The sequence below is a fragment of the Haemaphysalis longicornis genome, unplaced genomic scaffold (genome assembly GCF_048455015.1).
Source record: "Haemaphysalis longicornis isolate Haplotype H1 unplaced genomic scaffold, Haemaphysalis longicornis Haplotype H1 scaffold_7, whole genome shotgun sequence".
NCBI classification, from domain to species: domain Eukaryota; kingdom Metazoa; phylum Arthropoda; class Arachnida; order Ixodida; family Ixodidae; genus Haemaphysalis; species Haemaphysalis longicornis.
Genome location: NW_027526422.1, coordinates 147,505,647 through 147,528,031, shown reverse-complemented (window position 1 = coordinate 147,528,031; position 22,385 = coordinate 147,505,647). Strand labels below are relative to the sequence as shown.

Genomic DNA, 22,385 nt, shown 5'->3' with positions numbered 1-22,385 from the left:
ATCGGGCCAACTGCAATCGGGCTTCTTCGACTGCAGTGCGCACAACTTCAGCCAGAGCCTCACTTGTTCCAGAAACGTAGGGAAGGGCAGCCCGATTCTTTTTGCCGGCACTTGGCACATTCTGTTGAGTCACCTCTGTATTTATCAATGACACAAAAGCATCAGGGTAGCCTCAGCACAAAACGTCTTACTATATTTTGGTAATATCTCTCGTCATGTCTTCCTGTCTTGTGCAAACAGTCAGGGCTCGTCGGATCATACAGTACACTACAGGACGATTGTGTGAGGTGGGATAAACTTGGTTGAAGCGGATATAATGGCCATTGTGGCTCGCTTTTTGGTATACGTAAAATCTGAACTCTGATCCTGTATGCTTCACAAGAACGTTTCAAAACGGCAACTGGCCTGTTAGTTCCTGTGTGGGCATTCATGCGGTCTAGGTGCTTTGTAACGTCGGGGAGTACGTCCCTATGAACAATGCTGAAGACATACGCACTGAATTAGGTGTGGCTTACCGTTTCAATGAGGTCCCATCAGCTCTGGACCTGGGTTGACCCAGTGCGGACGAGTGCTTTTTTTATTTATTCATTGGATGGTGCAGTTTACCTTTCGCAATACATCCTCCCGATCAAATGAGCATTCGTCTAACACTCTACATCACGTACCCTTAAAATACTTCGCAATTGTTTTTGCTCTCTTCCTCATACTTCCTGGCTTCTTCTTGGTACTAGTCTGCCATTTAGTTGTTTATGTGCGTTTCCTTAACGCAGCGCATTATTTGCCTCTTTTATTACGTGCAGTATGCCCCTTGTCACTGCTGTTATTTCCGATCTCATTGTGTTATTGTGTTAGCTTTTAGCATACGTCGCGTTATGCGTCATTGTACTGTCATTATATTATTATTATTATTATTATTATTATCATCATTATCACCATCATCATCATCGGACTGGTTTTGTTCACTACATGACGAATGCTTCTCGCGAAGATTTCCAGGGACGTCTATTGAGTTCTAGCTGAGTCCACGCTTTCCCCAAAATTTTGTGGTACATCCTTCCATCGAGTCCTTGGCCAACGCCTTTACGTGACGGAGTATTGGAAGCCACTCCATTAAAAGGATGGTCCACCTGTTGTCCGTCATGCGCATGGCATGACCCGCTCACGCCCATTTCCTCAGGATACCGTATAACATCTTTTGCCCGAAGCTGAACGCCATGGCATTGGGTTGCTATTCCACAGAATCTCCGAGCTAATGTTGGCATGGAGAAGACTAGCTGGCATGGATTGAACAAGGTCACACCGTAGGCCATCGTTTGTATAATCTTTATTGGAAAGGCGAAAAAAGTGAGCTTCAGTGCTTTTACGGGTCCAGTTGAAGTGCGGCCACTACAAGTGTATTAAACATAAAGCTCTGTTAGTGGGGTCGATGGCATTCTGTCAAAAGACCCATGAATTTCCCCAGAGACCGAAAGCTCTGATAAGATCGCTGGACATGCGGCGCGCGCGCGAATGCGGCTTTTCATTGTGTCGGAAAGGTTACTCAAAATCGTGAAACAGGAACGGTTCTATATAAGACAACACACGCACCGATCATGAAGAAGAATACCTTTATATCATAAAGCACAAATTGGTATACATTTAGATTGCTCGTAGATAGTGTTGCTTAGTGAGCGAAAAATTGTCTCATGGGTGCGTTTTTAATTTACAATTTGCATTTTTGAAGGTTGGACGATCGATTCGACGCCCTTTCAGTGAAGGTTTGACAAACGTCTAGCTTTCGCGCTTTTCTCAGCCTTCTTTAAGAAGGGTTGGGAAACTTGTTATCCGCAGGATTCATTGCCGTTAGGATAGTTCTTATCCCAGGGTGCTTTAAAAGTTAATGCGGTTTGTTATTGGGGAATAACGACCAAATGTGAGCACCGCGGGGTGGGGCGCGAACACCATAATAGGAAGACGACGATTGGGTGTGTCCCTTGCAGCCTCGCCCAATAGACTTCATGATGAATTGAAAGCCGGACACCTGGTCTATCGAGGCTTCCACCACCGCGGCCTTTCGCATCACACATGGTTCGTCTTGCAAAGAGGATATTCGACGATGCTACGGATCTTAGCGGCATTACTTGAGTGTAGAGGCATGTTTATCCGACGTCTCGTCCTTATCTGATCCTCGCTTTGTCCTTTGTCCACTTCGCTTTAAGTCTTGAATGTACACGTAGAGCGTTTTGGAACCAAAGTTCATATCACTGAAACGATGGCCATAACCCAACGCTTGCGATGACTTTGTCGTTGTGTGGCGTCTCACCGAATGTTTCTGTCCACCGGTACCAGTCCACCCATTTTTTAAACACTCTGCCCGGGCAGTATAGAAATCCCAGCTTCAAGACTAAAAGGTGCAGCGAGGGGACTGTACGAGGCGTGGTTGGTGCTTTCACTTCCTCTCCGTGGGCTTTTTTAACCGTGAAAAAGCAAACACGGCGAGAGCAAACGTGATGCAGAGAGCTGCCATCATGCGGTACAAGTTGTCGTAGGACCCCATGCTGTCGCGGAACAAACCTGAAAGGGAGACAAAACAGAGTTTTAGGGCGAACGTTTTTCTTCGGAGAATAGATAGCCCGATACCAAGTCGCCTTTTTCTGGAGACTTTTGAGTGAATAGCCTTACGAACTTATCCGATGTGTTTTTTCAGTTTACTGAATACATTTGAGAGGATGAACTGCACGCGCCTACGGTGACTGTACTATCTGTTGTGTTGTATCGCCAGTGAAGGATGCATGGCCAGTTGTATCCTGCTTTTCGCTGGTCTTTCTCGAGAATGTGGCCTTGCGTGTCGCTTCTTGTCAACGCAGCATTGGTTAAATAATCAAATTCTACAGAATGTGTTGCTTTTGTGAAGAGATATGTAGTATTTTTAAACAACCAACAATTAAAAATACTCAAAGATTTTCTTTTAAGGAAATAGGAATGTGGTTAAAGAATCTGCTGTCGTGCTGTCCAGAAGTGCATTGTTTTTACCAAAAAAGACACGAAAACATTTAGAAACACGGAGATTACGTGCTACAGAGCGTCGCGGAGGAAGTAATAGACAAAATTAGAAAAGCAGACTTATGAGTGTAGTAGCCATACATGAACATTCATGCGCCACGACAAAACAAAATTAAGTGCTCCACTGAAATAGCAGTCATGCTTCTGAGCGGCGCCTATGGCTGGTGACTGGCAATCTCAAAATCAAGTCGCTCGGACGTCAGAGTGATTGGAAGAAAGAATGGCTAGTGAACCGCCGCTACTTTATCTTTTTCCTTTTATCTAACCTAATTGTTCAAAGTTGGCGTTCAAAATCGCAGCATTGGTATTTGGGCTCGACAGTTTTTTTAATGAAAGTAACTTCTATTCTGTCTCCATGGTCTGTAAAGAATAGCATACAAGATGCACGTTTACACGCACACACACGAAAGAGAAGACAGGTTTGAAGGAGCAGTATTGCTCTATTTGTTTAGGAAATATGATACGGCCGTTTTAATGTTCTGCGGAGGCACTTCATACCAAGCGGCTGATGGAAGATTTAACGAAAACATTCCTTCGCATTTTTGGCATTGTAACTCTTTTATCCCAATGGGATTCTAAAATATTTCCAAATGACAACCGCGCCCTTATTGGAGGAAGGCAAATTTTTCTTCAACTGCGAAATTTCGAGAAAGCTGTTGAGATTGTTTTTTTGTAGCCGTACGGCTGCATATCAGGTGGATGTCAAACTTTAGTTCGAATACACTTAATGAACCTATGACATTTTTTCCTCAATCTAGTCGAAGCAACAGTTTAAATAGAGGAATAACTGTGTGATAGTGGAGAAATACATGTATTGCAGTACATCCGAATCGGGACCCTGAAGATACCGAGTGTTTTGGGTTGCCTTTGATGTTTTACAAGAGTGTTTTCAGACGTAGAGGCATACCGAAGTAGCGGCTGATCTATAAGAAGAAAAACCATTTATTATAAAATATACTATTTCATACGAACTGCTGTGCACAAGGCTAAGTTAATAAGCAAGGTAAAATAGCATCGTATTTTAAGTAGTAGATTGATTGATTGCGGGGTTTAACGCGCCGACGCAACGCAGGCGATGAGGCGCGCCGTAGTGGAGGGCTCCGGATTAATTTTGACCACCTGGGGATCTTTATCGTGCGCCGAAATCTCGTACACACGGGCGTTTTTGCTTTTCGCCTCCATCAGAAAAGCGGCCGCCGCGGCCGGGAATCGAACCCGCGACCTCGTGCTAAGCAGCGCAACGCCTTAGCCACTGAGCCACCACGGCGGGTCATAATCTAGAGTACTCGTAACAGGGAAGTGCAATGAATATTATAGTACGGACAAATCAAAGGATTTAGGCAGGCTGATAACGCCAGCAATCCTGTTATTCGTGCTTCATGCACGGCAGTTAAAGTAATGAAAGGCGGCGCTGACGTTTTGTGGTGAGAAGGCATAAAACACCTGATGTATTATCAAAACAGCCACTGTTGTCTCCTGCGACGTCACAACGGTGCCTAAATTGCCCTCGCCTAAGACGCGTAATGTTAATCTAGAAGGCTTGGCGCATATATAAAACAAAACAAAAATGAAGGAAGCTCATACTAATGCGTAAGACTCGAAGGTAGCGAACCTGCACGCAACAGTAGCGTTTTCTCTCGTTCTCGCCTCACGGTGTTTAAGCCTCGCCGCTGTACGAGGAACCGGAGCTGGATGTTCGTCTGCCTCTATCGCCCATGGTTCTACGCCGCACGTGGCCTGATGTCCTTCCTTCGTGGCTCACGCTTATCGCTGCGACGGCGGCCTCCTCGCCTTCCTCCGCCACGTCCCGCGCACTTCTCCTTTCCCTCCTCATCTCTCCCTCCCCTTCCGCCTTTCTCTCCCCGTTCTTGGGCCGCTTCTCCGTGCCGGGCGCCAGCGGAAGGGGGTGTGGTTTGACCTCTAGTGCTCAAGGACAAAACTGGTCACCCCGCGAAGATTGCCCGAGTTAGATTAGTGTAGCTTGCGCTACAAACGAGCGCACGTGCCTAAAAAATAGAACACAAGCCCACCGACATACGCAGAGCCGGATAGAAAAGACCTCTCCTCGATGACCCGCCTGATTAAACAGATTCGATATAATCACGCACCGCACCGAGCTTTGCACTCCGTCCTCTTCTGATGCTCCTGCCCAGCGGAGCAGTAGCCACAAGTGAGCCGATGCGCTGTACGGAGCGCAGAGAATTTGGGTATTAAATTTTGGCACGATGCGCCGCTTAATAGGATATCAACTCTTTCATATTCACAATTCATGAGACGTGCTCACAAGCGCTGGTTTTTTTTTCTTTTTTCATACGCTATGCGCGCTAACCCGGTTTTACAATCGTGCAGATGTATGAGGACCTCCTGGTGATGCCTTTGCCAGACCCGCAGTGTTCAAATAGGGCGTTCAAGGCAGTGCTGGCCTTGTTGAAAAGCAGACGCTTGGCAGGTAGGTTGTTGCCCGAGCCCGTTGTAGTGATACATTGAACGTGTACTGTACGTGATGTAGGCATTTTTGTATATGTTTACACCCTCACCTCTATCACTGTCATATTACGTGTCACCCTCTATCTATGCTCTCTTCTCCCTTCCCCCTGCCTTTCAAAGAGTAGCAGGCCCGAGCCTATACGATCAGGGGCAGACCTCTCTGTGTTTTTCGTCATTAAAATTACTATCTTGATGCGCAGCCCAAACTCACCGATGAGAAGTGGTCCAGCCAAGCAGACAGGCGTCATGACGATTCCGAGTATGCCCCAACACAGCGAGAGTCTGTCCACGCCCAGGTTGTCGCTGAGCAACACCGGTTTCAGTGCGACCACGCAGCCAGCGGGTAACCCCGTTGCCATGGCAGCCGCCACCACTTGCGCAGGTGCAGTGGCGTATGGCATCGCTAGGAAGCAGACGGCCTCGACGAGCAGACAAATAGCCAGAAGGACGCTCCGCCTAAGTTGTGCTTTTTCCCAGAGAAACGGCACGAAGAGGCGCCCTACAATTTCAGATGCAGCCACGTACGAAATTATGGGTTCGGCTTTTTTCCGCGCCACGCCCTTGTCCAGAGCGTAATCCAGAACTGTTGACTCAAAAGTGTTGGATGTGTACTCCCCGATGGTGAATGTGGCTATGAGCAGGTAAAAGGCGGGGTTTAGAAACAAAGAGCGATTGCTGCCGTCAGTTCGAACTTGAAATTCGCTGTTATTTCTAGTAGGTTCTCGAATCGGCCCGGAAACGCGTTTGTAGGCACTTCTGTGGCTTTCTGAGTAATCGTTTTGAACAATTTTTACCGCAAAAGCGCACTTCGGCTCAGATATTGAGAAAGGAAGACCCAAGCTGCCATATGTTTGGGGGTTTGCCGCAGGATTTAAAGGGACACCATTTGCATGTCGCAGTTTTGAAACACTGGCTGCGGGTCCTTTTTCGCAAGTTTTATTAACTAAATGGGTGTCACTATTGCTCGTGTGTACAGTCTCTACATGGGCCATTTCTTCTGAACTAGTGACACGCCAGGCCAATGGAACGACATTGCTGGTGCATGTATTGGCCGTTCCGAGGGTGTTTCTTGCTGTACACCCATAATTGTCGAAAGCTCCCGGTGACTTTGTGTTGACGCTGGTACTTTTGCTTTGTTTTTGAGAATCGCTGGAGTCCGAACAGTCGTCATATTTCTTCCGGAAGCATGATGTGGGCTTTGGGTTTTTCATCAACATGGCAAGGGGCAACGTGTTGGCCGTCAACGCAGAAAGAATGAGCAGCGCCCCCTGGAGATCGTAGTGTCGGATTAGAGCTGAAAGCGCCATGGGAAAGATCAAAGGTGCCAAAGTCGTCCCAGCATACTTGAATCCACTTGCCGTGGCGCGGTACCGGTCGAAGTACAGCATGGCGTAGATCGAGAGGGAAAGTAAGTTCATCCCAACTCCTACACCTGAAAAAGACGAAACGTTTGACCGCACTGATAAGCGCTCGATTGCAGTAGCGGTGCTAATTTGAAGATGTATAAAATTGCGCATATATAGTGCTACTGAGTGCGCAGAGTTTCCAAATGACTAATGGCTTGAAGCTTGTGAAGGTTGATTGGACACTCCTAGCTGCCTGATAAGTCTCTTGTGAAGACAAACCGCCACTGGTAAAAAAATACGAGTCTTGGTCATTCTCGTCGGCTAATCGCAATGTATAACTAACCCTCACTGTTACGCAATCTGTTTCCGATCCCTGATCAATACAATGCAGACTCCATAAGATTCTGTCTGAGAATTGCATGGCCAGGCGCCTCTTTTCCGAATTGGCTCCCTAATTCACGATGATCATTTCTATCCCCTTGTATAACAATTATGAACCCTTTTTCCATGGCTCGCCTGACTGGCTTAAGTTTTCTTTCAATCTATCTGGTATGCACCCAAATCAAATTAGGTCTTTATTTTCCTTTGTAACAAAAAATAAAGTTTTGATTTGATTTGAATGTACTAAGTTTAAAGGGACACTGAAGCGAATGCGTATAACTCACGTTTTTGCTTGTACTGCGTAGACTGGCTCAAATTAGCCCGCTTTTCATCGTTTACCCGGTTGAGAAGTCGGTAATTATTTTATACAGCTCGAAAGAAGAAAACTACCATGCGCGGACCCCATGCGCGTAGGAAATACCATGCGCGTAGGAAATATGAGGTATATAATTTATAACAAGTTTACATTTTTATTTAGTTTTAGCATTTCAAGCAGTTTAGGGGACTATTTGTTGTGTAGTGATCGTGCAGTAACCATCCCCCAAATTTCCTTAATATCTCACGTCTAGCACTTGCATTGCATAGACGGAAAAGTGTTCGCAGCTGCGTAGTCGTGCTGCTGACCGCTGTGCTTGTTCACTCAGCGCAAAAAAGTGCTTCCTTCTCCCTAGTGTACGTTAAAAGTTTCAATTGATTTTATTTCCTTACTACCTATATTGGCTTCGCTAACTTCTGCAGCCTTCAAGTGGCCTTAGATTTTCCTACTAGCGTGCCAGTCAGCGAAGCTTCGCATGTACAGTTGTGCAGCCCTTGTGCAGAGCGACCTAGATTTGGAGCTTGATAGAGTGCACAAACTAACAAACTAAAGAAAGGCACATTCTTCTACTCACAAACGTGTCGTGGCTTAGTTTCAACTGAGCGAACGAATTGCGAGGACCCGTCGGCGGCCGCCTGGCTAAACGATGTACGATAAACGCTAGGCCGACTGACTCTGTCGGAAGGTCGGTGAGCCGTGCAGTAGCGCAGTCAAGCCAAGTCATCTCCTCCTGACGTCACACAAAAACGCCACAGAAAATGGGCGGGGATGCATAGAGGAAGACAGTATTTTCGAAATGATTTTTCTACTAAATAAATTCGCGTAAACACACTCAGAGTGGTCTAAAGATGGCCTGTTGACACCGGTCTAGAATTTGCGCTAGTAATCACGCAATGTTTACTAATCACTTCAGTGTCCCTTTAACTGGGAATGTAATCTCCAGAAGGGCGCGTGTCTTTTGTGCGATTCGTTTTACCGTCGGAGGTAGCTAACTTTTCACCACTTGATAGTGCTTGCGGAGCGCATAGCGTCGTATATTAGATCTACGCCTTTTTTGTTATTCGTCGTTTGTAACGACACTGCAAACTTTCCAAAATTAATTTTGCATCCACGTTTCCCATTATGTAAGAGTCTACAATGACGGGGGCGTGACCGTTGTACGTTTAACATTATTACGATGAGTATGTGTTGATACGTAAGCCTTCAAGTAAACTGTATGACTACAATTCGAGAAATTTTTTTATTCTCATTCAAGGGGCTATCTACCAAGACGAAGATATTTGTAAATTTTAAATGGCCTATAATGTTCTCTCTTTAGTAGCATTCCTGACTACTCCTAATCTAGCGTTGTATTTATCTCCTCCTAACAGGCTGTAAGAAATTTCAGGTGTGTGGTGCCGAGTTGTGCGGCGGTCTGCCTGTTTAATGAATTGTCGCTGTTCTTCAGAAGAAATACTCTGCCCGTACGTGTCACGCATGTGTCCTCCAGCAGAGGACGGACATGTGCAATATACGTATGAATGCCATATATTATAAATTTATGCACGGGCCTCCTATACTCTGTCGAATTTCAATGCCTGTTTGTATTAGTAGAACGCACAATGGTAAATCTAGCTGTCGCAAAAAGTCTGGCTTACCGAACCACTATTTCTGAAAGAGAGGTTAGGTAACGCTAACTTTTCAATAGTTATGGGTATACGGTGCCACTGGCTGTCGCCTGTTCTTTTACTTGATGGGCCGCGGCGACTCTGCAACACCGCAAGCTAGGTTCCAAAATACGTACGCCATAACATTACAAAAGGAGCTAGGGTGTCCGGTTGTGCCCCTGGATTTCTTTATGGAGCCCGGCACAGTCAATACTCGTAAACAGTGTGCTCACCACTTGTGACGCCCATTGTAAAGCACATCCAAGATATATTGGGCACGAAGGATGACGCAATGAGTGCCACGAAGTTCAGCAGGTTTCCGAGGAGTGCTATGTGGTAGATGCTCAGTCGGTGTTGAAGAAGCCAGACCAACAATCCTGTGAGCAATAGCAATTGCGTCCAAAGCAGCTACGAAGAATAAAAAGGCTTTCATACTGCAAATGCCTTTTTATTCGGAAAGCCTATTACCTCCTTCTCAACTACTGTTACATGGTCCATTTTATTACGGATACATTGGCCTGTTTTTCACTGTCACGCTGTATTATCCTGCTATGACTACGGCATCAGCACATAGAAAGAGAATATATTGTTACGAGCATGGCCCAAGACGTGCATGCCGTATTTAAAGGTATTTAAAAACTATAGACACTCCACAAAACAGGAGTAATTGTAAGGGAAGGCAAGGGGGCTGCGGTTGAAGCGCCCTCCCTCTGCTTCGACTTTTTGGACGCCAATCCTTGTATCTGCCTCCTCTCCCTAGGTTTCTATAAGGGCTGGGTCAACGGCTTCCTTGACTTTGGCACATAGCTAGCTTTGCGGCTCATCTTCGTTTTCGCGTGCCTCCACACTCCTCGGAACAATATTTTGTAGTCATCTCTGATACTTTCACCGGAGATATTAGGTGCAAACATCGACGAAAGTTGCTTCCGATTTCTTACAGCAGCCTCTTTCACCGAACTCTTCGAAATGCAGAGAAACCATTTACTTGGTGCGGATGTTAAAGTATTGTGTGAAATATTTAGTATTTGAAAATCTGCCACTTGTAAGCTCAACTGTTCCCTGAAGGAGGTGCTTATTATTTTGACCTCACGAGAGTTGGTTGTCCCTGTCATGGTAAAGCGTACAATATAGGGGCATCGGGCCGCAAATATTAGCGTCTATTTTTCTTAATATGTGTACTGCTATTGTGCCGTTTCGGCCGGCCTACGGCAAGTTCTATTTCCTTAGTGCTGAAGATGACGCGCATGAAAAGTGAAGATGCATGGGACTTTTCTAAGGAACGTGTATTCCGCGATGCGCGGTGGATTTTTGACTTCCTCGAGGCAAAGGCACCTGTGCTGAGCATAACTGGTGTGACGTTTTGAAGAAAGTCTGCGTAAAGAATGCCGCGACCGGAACCAGCTTCTATTTGGTTTAAACACCTAAAGGGACCGATACTAGTGCAGCTTCGAAGCCATATAACGATACTAAGACCTTGCGTTATACCGCAAAATGACCCGCGACAGCGTGCGTGAGCTTGGGCTTCGCCTCACAGTTCCAGTGTTTTGCAGTTTCATAAAGGAGAAGCCAATGAAGCCGGAGCAATGAAGCAATTGTGGCGCTATCGGTCGGACTAGCCAATTCAGGCCCCAGTCTACACAGCCTGTCGTGAGATGAAGAACTGCGCAGCATATATTTCGTGTTGTCCATTTTATTATTTTTGTTTCATTTTAAGTGTAGTTATGGTGGATAACTGAAGTTATATGTACATTTCTCGAAATAAAGACCACAGAAACGTATAACGTGTCTAATTATTTTCCTTCCCCCATCAGTAAGCACGTTTACGCCTTCGGTGTAATAATTGTTTACCGGCATTCTCAAGTTTCCCAACATTGCTTGAGGAAGCTTTTGAAGTTAATTACTAAATAAATTTCAAGGCTGCTGTTGCTAGGATTTAGGAAGAGGATTCTTTGAGACCTATGAGCTGGTATCCATGAATTGTGCTAAGCCGGAATCTTTACTGGGAAGTGAGCACAAGCCGTTCTTTTCTTCGAAATATCTACCTTTGGTAATTTGGCAAACTAAGGTCCAGCCACAGAGAATGTTGCTTTTACCCGAAAACCTCGCAAATATTTCCAGACTTCTTAAACTGCACACACAGCGGGATTAGCGGTGTAATTCGTTTAGCACACAGAGCAGAGCAATCAGTAGGGATATCTTGTATTAGCATTCAACTGGTTCATTTATAGTGAGCGAGACGCGGCAAGTCATACGAGCAGTCATATTCATCAGAGATAGCTTTTGTCGGCGGCCACCGAGCGCCCAAGCTAATCCGGTGGTGTCATAGGTGGAGCGCGAAAAACATTTACTGGGTCGCGGGTCTTTCGCCAGTCCGGTTATTACTCTTAAGTAAATGTTTACAGTTTGTGCTCAATTAACAACATTGCTGCAAGGTCACAATGTCCATGGCCCCTTTGGGGGTCAGGAGCACTTCGAAGGGGCCAGGAATAACAAATGTAATCTTCGTTCATCAAAAGTACTGCTTTGTACTTTGTCCCAATAACATTGGCCGCAAAGTTATCGCAAACTTGAATCAAATTATTTAGACAATATTACGAGACACACATGAAGCAGTGGTGTTCCACAAGCCACCTTCTTGCTGGGGCCTCATGACCCCAGGGTTTCTTTTAATATTAATAGCGACTACTGAACAAAGCAACCGCCCAAAAAATATTCCTGCGTGATTGTTGCGGCTCCGGCTACTTCCTTTTTACTCGAGCACTTCGATATCGACCTGAATAAATAAACTTACAACTGCGCATTTAAAGTTTCTTCTATTCCGTCACAGTTGGCGCCCTGTTGTGCAAAAGGTTTGTTTTAAAGCGAAGATTTCTATGCTTCACTGATGGCTTTTGATGTCGCGCCAAAACGCACTGCAGGAAAGCCAACTTTAGGAAATGGGTTGTGCAAAACGATGATGAAGTTCATAAGCGAAGGCACGTCAAGCGCCTGATGAAAAGTTAAAGCCGTTCCCCTCAATGTGAAAGCAGTTATTCGCGATAATTGGAGGTGGCGCGGTTATCCGCTTCCTGTAGCCACCCATCATGCTTTTTGCCGCCCTGTCTCCCTCCTCTCTTGATGAATATGCAATTCAGATTTCCCGCCTTCGCAGAGCTCGCGCAACCCCTCCCTGAAACTACGCCAATGGGAGTTCTGTTCTTTTTGTGTTTGCTTTAATTTCATTTGGTGGAGCTGATTTTGCGTCATTTAGAACGCGTAATTTTTTTCTTGCGCTGCTGGAGCCTTTCTGCGTCGTTTTGCACGGGCCATTCTTGCACGGCCACTTTTGTCGCTTACGTAAAAACCAACTGAACGAGCGTTCCTAATAAATGAATGCGGGGGCTGCCGTTTATATACAAAAATTTTGCCTGAAAAGTACATGCAGTTTTCTTTGCGCTGAACAACCGGGAGACGTATGGCAAGCGCCACCGTTTCATGAGGTTCGGACGGTTATGACTATGTAAACCGCGTGGTTTTCGAAGCCTCAGCGTGACCCCCTGACGACAGCGCACTAGACTCTACACGGGTCAGTTATCTCGTTGCGCCGCCTAATCACGGCTGCCGCTTTACATCGACAGTTAGCGAGCTACGACGACTAGGCGAGCTCATAAAGTGCTCTGCCCTTAAAAAACGCTTCCCTGGGTCGGAATTGAACTTGAGTTCCTCGCGTTATAAAGTCCACGTTTATTCAATGGCAGCGTCCCCGCACGGTCGAAGCAGTTGGAATTTTAGGCTTTGACTTTGACTCAGGTTTCATATCAGAAAGCTTCCTTTCTAACAATATTTCTCTAAGAAACTGGTTTGATTTTTATATAGTTTTTACTTTTGTTTTATTAAAGCCATGTTTTCCAGGACTGTAATGCTGCTTACCAAAGGCTAGGTTTTTCAAACTCAACAACCTTGTAGTTGTTCGTGCGGCCCCTTTAGGAGCACGCGACTTCACTCACTGGTTTGAAGATAACATGAAAGAAATTTTCGAATCGCGCTTTTGAAGTGTTTGTCAAAACATCCCCAAATAACCCGTCATCAACAGCGCCGATAAAATTCTATGTACTGTCGGGATCAATATGAACGTGATCACGGGAACATCAAATAGCAGGTTCTGCAAACTGTAGAGCGGCCATTTTTAGAACTTTGAAGATACCGGTAGCAGTGTCGTCTTCCCCTCGTTGTCTCTTGCATCATACAATCTTAACACAACCCGTAACAGGGCCCTTCTGCTTGTTTATTTGCCACCCGATCGATCACCTTCAAATTTATCCCGACTACACCTAGCAGTTTTTAGGGAAGAATGGGTAATTTTTCTTTATACAGAGCGGGTAATTCCAAGAAGCGTGTGGTGGTGGTAAACTATCGCGACTTCTTGCCACTGTTGCGTAGCTTGAGAAAGTGAAATTGAACGATGTCGCTTTGCCCGCGTTCTTCTTGTGTGAAACCGAGTTGGCGTAGTTAAGAGAATTCATGTCAGTACGGGTTGAAGAACCTGTACCGTTGCTTTGATGAATTGGCCGTGTTTTAACACTTTAGATGTTTATTTTATTTTAGTAGATATTTCGTACTACTATAGAAATTTCGATCGCCCTCACCCTATTGGCATTGTTAACGCTAGTCACTGTTCCCGCCATACTACTGAGATTGACGAGACGATCTGACGAACCGTCGAAAAGGAATGAAAGGTACCTGAATTATCAAGACAGGGATATCTGTGTACCAGCTCCTTACGAGTGAAGTAATTTTTTTTCTGGCATCACCGTCCATCAAGGCGAACACGGGGTACCCTCAGAGGTTATGGTAAACGTGGAAAAGGGAAGCGTCACACAGGGACAGAATTAAGCTGTTCCTAAGAGTTCGACAATGTGTCAAAAAATCTGAGTAAAAAGTTACAAATTTTAAGGAAGACACGCCGATAATAAAGTGTAAATAGCAGGACGCACAGTGTTCTGCAAAATACGAATAAATTTAAATGTACGCTGGTACAGAAGGGCGAAAAAACCAAAAAATGAAACAAAATCGCATGGGCAAATAAAATTTCAGCTATACCCATAAAAGAAAACACTTGCACGCGCACCTGCACAAACACGACTTTTCATATAAGAAAAGGCCGACAAAAATGTTTATCAAAAACATATGAAATGCTTCTATAAACGGCTCAGAGGTGTTGAAAAACACGATAACGACGCGTCTTTCATGTAATTAGAGACCTATTTCTAGATGAACACCTTCAATACACCAATTGTTGTACGACCCTTAAATTCTCAACAAGGAGCAATAATTCTTTCAACATCAAAGTGTGGTTTTCAACACTAAATCTCCTTTAAACGATCAATGCAGCTGACAATTTCGCTTTGCGGCGTAAAACACGGTAAAGCAGTGCATTCTGACAAAGGTTTGCAATATCAAGTATCGAGATATAATATATTTTTGATACTTCGTTTTCACGTATCATGTTCTGGGAATGCGACCAGCGCCTACGTGAGGTGTCTACATGCGATATTCTAGATTTATGCATACGGAAGCAGCACCTCGTAGTGCTTTCTGCCTTTCTACGCCCATACACCACATTCGTGCTGAGTATCCACCCTACCAATAAACATTCTTATGAGCTTCCCGGGGAAGAGAAAGCAGGTTTTTCTGCAATAACCGTAATTTTTCCACGCAATTTTGTTATGTAATGCATTGACGAGAAGAGAAAATAAGAGCGACGCAGGTTACAGCGCAACGTAAAGCTATTTCTATTTCATTAGTATTGCCTCAAAATAACAGTGAACTATGCTCGTGAACATGGCCCCAATCCAAAGCCTGTGAAGATGTTCAATCATATCTGCACAGTGTAAACGACAAGAAGGTTACCAATGACTGCCAGTCAGTTTAGAGATGAAATATTCATGCGCACCCGCTATATGCGCCATCACATTATGGAGCGCCATCGGCCAGCTGGCGCTCTTGTGGCTCACGTCGAACTCGTCCATGAAGGCCACATAGAAGAGTGCACTGTTCTTCGGTATCAGCATCGACAGCAGAGCAGACAGCATGAACAATGGCAGAAGGCTCCAGCAGCGATCCACCGGAATGTCGCCGGTGGCGACGAACCCTTTGGCCATGGCGAGGCAGCTGCTTCCTTGTAGTGAATTTCTACGATAAACACATAAAAGAAGCACAATATTCGACTTATATCTCATACACTAGCTAAGCAATCTCCACATAAAAGAAGTGGACCGCTAAGGTAGGATGCAACTATTGAAAAGAACGCCGATCAAAACAACAGAATGCAAAGCTGACCTTCAAGTGCTTCAACCTTCTGTGCTTTCTTACGGAGTGATGAGCCGTTTTGTGTTATACCAGCAGTTGCATGAGTATCTGATCATTCCTTAACATTGAGCGAAATGCGAGCAGAAATGTGGTAGATCACAGTGACATGGTAGCTGTCCTTTGTAACGGTTGATTTCATCGGTGGTTATGCCTGTCACTAAACTTATGATGACATGTAGAGCTCCACACGAAGTTTTATGGTCAGACTCATTTGGTTTCGAACCAGATAACCCTGACCACTGCAATGGTGGCTGCTTATGATGTCAATATGTCCATAAATGGTCTTATTTCTCTTATCAAATTTCCGAGGAATGTGGTGGATCTTTTTCCCACTAACATTGGTGTTTGTCAACGGGCTGCTAGAACGCACTGTTTTGGTGAGAGGTCTGGGCCATTTGAGGTGCACTGTAAAAAATTTTTGCTCGAAAAAACAGACATTTTCTGGCAGCTGTCCTGCCAGAAATTTTCTGTAAAGTTATGTTTTCTGTTTTTAATGTTTCTATTATTTTACAAGCATTTTCTGTTTCTCACTACAGAGAATTTATGTCAATTCCCTGTTTTCAGTTTTTCATGTTCTAATGACATGGCTCGATGCGTCCGCCTTTCGGTGTGGAATGATGGGTGCAAAAAATATGCACCCATCATTCCACACCGAAAGGCGGACGCATCGAGCCATGTCATTAGCTCGAAAATTTCCCCCTTCCAGAGCTAACCTTTATGTGGACGCTGAAGAATATCGCCATAAAGAGGCGTTCGCTATCGCCGTTATTAACTCATCGTCATCTCCTCCTCTTGCTACCCTCACCCTTCGTACCCGACACCCGCATGTAGCAGAAGAGGCGGCAATCGCGCTGGCATTAACACAAAGGCCCACCCCAGAAATTATATTCTCCGATTCGAAAACGGCCGTCCAAAACTACACCAAAGGTCTCATTTCGGCCCAGGCACACAAAATTCTCTGTCTAAATTCGCCATCCCACACGGTCGAACTCCAATGGTTCCCGGCTCACACGGGCATTGGAGGGATAGAGACGGCCCACACGGCAGCCCGAGCACTTGTCACCCGGGCATACGATGTGGACTCTACCCTCCATGGAGCCAGATCAACCAGGGATAGTCTCCTGACCTTCAGAGAGGTCACGCAGCATTACCGCCTCTCCCGCCGCAAGCTTCCCCCCGCCCACTCATCCCTCACTCTAGAGGAAGAACGCCTCTGGCGTCAACTGCAAACGGAGTCCCTGCCCTGCAGAGCCGTCCTGCATCACATCCACCCCTCCCTGTACCCATCCCCCCTCTGCCCCCGCTGCGGTGAAAGGGCCACGGTCCAGCACCAAATGTGGGCTTGTGCAGAGGACCCATTCCCTTTCATTAATTCCCCTGACCAGTGGATGGAGGCGTTGGGCCGCTCGGACCCCCAGCTCCAGAAGGAGCTCGTGACTCGAGCGGCTGAAGTCGTCGCAACCCTCAGGGTTGCGCCCACCGCGCCCTAATCCACTATGTAAATAAAAGTTATTTCTCTCTCTCTCTCTTTTCATGTTTCTGTTATTTTACAAGCATTTTCTGTTTCTCACTACAGAAAATTTATGTCAATTCCCTGTTTTCCGTTTTCTGCTTTTTATAAACTTTTTGTTTTTTAAGGTTGTGTTTTCCTCCACAGAAAATCTGTGAACCTTCTGTTTTTCACTGGCAGCTTTTTTATAGACTATTTGTGTTGTGCATACATTGTTTTTTCTTACGAAAATTATAATAATGTACTGTTTCACGTTTCTGGTTAAATTGTTTTGCTCATTTAACAAGTAAGGTTACATAATTTTGCTCTGACTTATTTTGACATCAATCTCTGGCAAAATAAATCAAAGCAAAAGTATTCAGCTCCTTGACACAGTTTCGGTTATCGTCCTTCATAAAATACATTTCCTGTTACTTTTTCACATCTTGAAAGTACTCCAGTTGAATTCACGGCTTTGTGCTTCATTGGTGAGAATAATCATGCCTTGAAAATAAAACATCACCCTGTATCATATTGTTTGAAGCTGCCAACACAATTACTGGTGTACAGTACACAGCATAAAGTGACCACTCAGGCACACAAGAAAGCAGGGTGAAAGTATCATTGACATTATTTATTTTTCTGCCAAACTTAAGGCTGTTGCTACCAAGAATTAACTCAGTTACGAACAACGTATCAACAATTTCAAATATAAGGATCTATGAGTATGAAAACAAAATCACAATTCATGATATTGTGGCACAGTGAACAAAGGGAGACTTTCCGTGACAGAGGTGTTGTTAGGCTAGGAAGATCACCTTTTCTTCAACTTTCAGAAATGCCCACAAACACGCCACTGAGGCAAAACGAACTATTTACAGAACTTAATCAGTGACGTTAAACTGAGAACACTTTTTCTACAGTGACATTAAGCTACAAAATGTTCACATCTCGTATTACTACAGTACAATACTACTACGGTGAGAGCTCCGATAGGACTAGAAACACATTTTCTTCTACTTCCAAAAAAAAGAACATCAATAAAATAAAGTCCGACATTTTTCCCGCTTTATGGAAGCAGAAAGATGCAACATAACGCAAATAGCACGGTAATGAAAAATGAGGGAGGAAGTGTTGTGAGACTAGGAACATACCACCTTTTCCACATTAATGAAATCACAAAAAAGCAGAGAACATATAAATGTCAATTCATACAATAGCAAAGTAACCAAAGATGCGGCACGTTTGGTGCAAGGCGCTTCAATCAGAGACATCTTCATTGCTGCCCAGGGAAATTGGAGAGCCTAGTAGATTTCGTGGTCTTCCACCACAGTGACCAGGGATGCGACATTTGGAAACAGGAAATGCTGCTTTTGCTTTGACTTCTCCTTCTTTGCTTCCATGTCAGGGTTGATGGCTGCAATAACCCTGCAACAAGAATAGCATACGTTCCGCATATAAAATACATGTGCACCAACAAAACAACATCGTTTGCAGGGTTTTATGTATGGTATCATGCTGTAATAATAGCTGCCAGTTTTTTTTTTAATGAAGTGTTAAGCTAGACTCAGGTGTTTGATAATGCATTTCGTTTTCTTGTGCTACTGAGGCGATCCAAACGTACCACCTGAGCAAAGGCAAGAAATATATATAGCAGACTACCAACATTGCAAGGGGGTGAATAAATACAGTTCACTGTATCTCTTCACTACCCGCTTCACAGTACACAGCGGGAGCAGTCAACCTCGATTTTTTTCCAAACGGCCAAACTGCTCCCGCTCACTGAGTAGCCAGTTAGTGTTAAGTATTAATCAATATTAATATTTGCAGATTATCCTACGTAGCTCTATCAATGGCTACATCAGCCTTGGCTTCAGCCTAAGCGGCAGCGGTTTGGCCGGCTGAATAAAAATTAAGACCGACCGCCCTCACGGAGTGAATCGACCGTTGTCCAGTACCGGCCCTCCAGGCGGCCACCACGGCGAAACAAACTGGCTGTAAGGCACGTCCCCAAAAATGTTTGGCTCTCGGGGAACCCCTGCGCGAAATATCCTGGTCCTGCACTCCCTCCCGCACCCAGCTGTCACTCGTGCCTCTCACATTAATGCCATGGTAGCAGGCGCACGCTCGCTTGACTAATCTGCAGTGGCCAAAGCACCCCCTTTCCTTCAATTTTTTTCATTTTCGTTGCTCCCTCACAGGTAGCCAAGTTCTCGCAGTGGTCAGCCTCAAACATTTTTTCTCTTTCTTCGAAATCCTTTTTTTGTGCATGTACGAACTCACTGCGAACTTCCCGGAAAGGGAAAATAAAAACGTGCAGCCCTAAGAAGCATAGCAGCTCTCCAAGCACCAAGCTGAGGGGGCGCCCTTTTGTTTATTTCACCCGAGGCAACTGCCAAGAATGGTGGACCGGCAGCCCGCTCATGTGCAGATTGCCACTGGAAAAAGGTCCAACGGAACTTTTTCCAGTAGCGATCTGTTCATACGGGGCGTGAAGTATATCTACAGCTGTTACAAAAGGCAGGCCACGACCACATAAAGAAAAAAAGAAAGAGGAAAGCTTGAGGGGACTCGAACCCGTAATTTTAACATCCGTAAGCAGAGGCTAACCTTCACACTAAACTCCACGACGGAAAACGGCATCTGATCCGCCGAATTTCATTTCGTCTTTACGGAACTTTTAGCAACCCACGCCAGACAATGCCTATGTATAACCACAGACAACGCGCGAGGTGGTGTTGATTCGAGGTCATCAGCGGGTAAATAGAGAGGAAAAGGAGAGTACGGCGGCCGCGTCTGCGTACAACATTCATAAAAAAAAAACTCATATTAAGGCGAGCGTCACTACATAGGCACGGCACAACGCACTTGTCCCATGTCGTTACGGTACGGGGTGAACACTTCATAACAATCTATTTCCATCCAAGAAGCCAACAAACAACAGTGCAGGCACGAAAAAGAGAGGCATAAATAGGAACTAGGCGCCGCCTCCACACGACATAGTTAAAATTTAGTACTCACCCTGGGAAGATGAAAAATTGAAGAAAGAAGCCCGCCGCTGTATCGTTATGCTGGTACCTACAGGGCGGCCATTTGCAAAGGGCCGCATTTCAAAATTGCAGGGGCGCAACAAAATGACGTCGGCCGGGCGCTGTTTGACGGTTAAGAAAATTCTTGTTAAACATTAAAAAAATTATTCATATTTTATTCTATTTTATGCAAATAAATAGTACAATATTTTCACGATTTCACGCCTGTTATTGGTCAAGATGAGGAAATAACAGAAAATTTGTGTTTTTTCTGTTAACAGGTTTCTGTTTACTAACCATCACAGAAAACTTCTGTACGGCAACAGACATTGTTTGTGAAAACTCTGTAAATTTACAGAAATTTTTTACAGTGTGAGTGCTGGCGGAAACGTTAAGAGTGCTGTTTTCACTTTCAATTTTCACTCTGTTGTGAACAGTACTGGCTCAGTTCCATTGTACGAAACATTTGTTTTTGCTATACCAGCCTCGTGCCTTTTGGACTGAGAAATGTGCCTATGCCGTTACTCGGGGTGATGCTTCGAAGGGTTGACAAGCAGCTTACTATAAATCAGCATCACATTCATCTAGCGAGGAAAAATTGGACAACACTCCTTACAATGATATTTTCGGCAAATGAGAAATATCAAACTGATGATAAGTGCAGGGTTTTTTGGTGAGGAACTTACAATGTTTGCTGCCCCTTCTTAAGGCGCTCCGTTGTACCGTTTGCATCCACGCCGGCGTCCTCATCCGCTGTTGGCTTCATTCGCCAGCTTGCAATAATTTCTGGGGATGGAACGATGCTCACTCAGTTGGCCTGTTTCCTGTAGTTGTCCTCGGTTATCACAGCTGCTGTGATTGAGGCTGCACCTGCATTAAGAAAGTCAGCGTTCCCAGTAAAATGTACATTGTTGTGAACAAAAAAAAATTTAAGCCGTCCCATTAAATGTGACAGTTGTCGGAAGTGCAGACCAGTGATTTGCCATAATGGGCTGTAGCGCAGTTATCCGCTCACTTCTACCACGCAACGTAATGCAAATTTCCCGCCTTCGCAGTGGTCGTGCGCCTTTGCCAGAAACTGCGTCAGCAGGAATTCTGTTTTTTTTTAATCGTTTTCAAGGGGTAAAAGTACGCTTATTTTTCTGTTTGTTTTTCCTCCCGCACGTCCGGCGTTGCACTGGCACTTTTGTTCATCAACCCAACAAGCGTTCCTAACTAAATGAATGCGGGCGATGCTCGTTAACTACATTTATTTTGCCTGAAGTGTACCAACAGGTTTCTTTGCGCTAAACAACGGGGAGATGTATGACAAGCGCATGGGATTCACGAGTTTCGTCCGCTGATGACTGTATAAACTGCTTGGCTTTCGAAGCCTCTGGGTTACGCCGCGACAAAAGCCGCTACGACGGAACGCCGTCTGTCTCTACTTTGGTCCAGCGAGCGAACTACGACGACAAGGCGAGCCCTTAAAGTGCTCTGCACTTAAAACGCAGAACTGGGTGATCAGGCAACAGTAACCCTACCAGAATGGGTGAAGGTTAAAAAAATACAAAAATAGAAAACTTGAGCAGCTGGGGCGCCTCTAAACGCTGCTTTTATAGGCGTGAAACTATCACGACGCTGATACCGCGCAGCGAAATAGTGACGCCAGGCAAAAAGGGGCAAATAACCGGCCTTCCAAGAGGTCAAAAATTGGAAGACACCAAAAATAGAGGGAGAAACCTTGACCTCAGAAACAAGACGCAGTAAAAAAAAAGCATTGCACCGACTTTCCAGTGCGTAACGGCAAAGCGGTTCCACAGAAACCGCTGGCGGTGTTTCGGATTCTCTGGGAGAATCCCCTACGTTTTGTGCATATCGATAATGCCTCTTAGAGTGTGTTGTCCGATAGTTGCAGCAGCCGTACTCGCAGCTCATGAACTGGCCATCTTAGCCTTGAGTTGTTGCCCAGGGGCCACAGCCCAGTAGGGAGCATCTGTGGCTTTATTACCATCATAAAAATGGCTGCGGCTTTGCTCAGCTAACCTTGGATATGCAAAGCAAAAGCTTGGCCTAGTCTGGTTAAGTCTTGGTTTGGCTTGGTGAAACCTTGATGTATCTGTATTGCCGGCCACGACTCAACGCCGTTCGGTCCCGCGCAACGCTCACAAAACGAGGCCCGGCCTCGAATTCATTCACGGCGAACGCGGCGTTCCTCTTTCACGGCGCACGCCCCGTAAGACCAGCCACGTAACCCGAGACGACCCAGCGGCACATGCGTCGGACACTACGAGAATGGTCGGCGGCCGATGAGCTGATCGT

General features: G+C 45.3%; 1 protein-coding gene and 1 long non-coding RNA gene across 2 annotated transcripts; both read right to left on the bottom strand.

Annotated features, from left to right (window-relative positions):
- Positions 1-1,306: 1,306 nt before the first annotated feature.
- Positions 1,307-20,948, bottom strand: LOC144147107 (uncharacterized). Its single transcript, XM_077679174.1, has 5 exons — positions 20,771-20,948; positions 15,151-15,389; positions 9,452-9,595; positions 5,741-6,961; positions 1,307-2,553 (listed from the first exon to the last, which is right to left on the bottom strand). The coding sequence occupies exons 1-5, from the start codon at positions 20,848-20,850 to the stop codon at positions 2,429-2,431; spliced, it is 1,809 nt and encodes a 602-aa protein (XP_077535300.1). The 5' UTR covers positions 20,851-20,948; the 3' UTR covers positions 1,307-2,428.
- LOC144145283 (uncharacterized) lies at positions 17,669-20,401 on the bottom strand. Its single transcript, XR_013317464.1, has 2 exons — positions 20,077-20,401; positions 17,669-18,483 (listed from the first exon to the last, which is right to left on the bottom strand). It is a non-coding gene; the product is annotated as an uncharacterized LOC144145283 (long non-coding RNA).
- Positions 20,949-22,385: the final 1,437 nt, after the last annotated feature.

Coding starts and splice junctions, on each gene's coding strand:
- LOC144147107 (XM_077679174.1), bottom strand. CDS start 20,850: ATGAAGCCAACAGCGGATGAGGACGCCGGCGTGGATGCAAACGGTACA. Junction 15,390..20,770: donor AAGAAGGGGCAGCAAACATT/GTAAGTTCCTCA, acceptor TGTTTATCGTAG/AAATTCACTACAAGGAAGCA. Junction 6,962..9,451: donor TACAATGGGCGTCACAAGTG/GTGAGCACACTG, acceptor CGTCTTTTTCAG/GTGTAGGAGTTGGGATGAAC.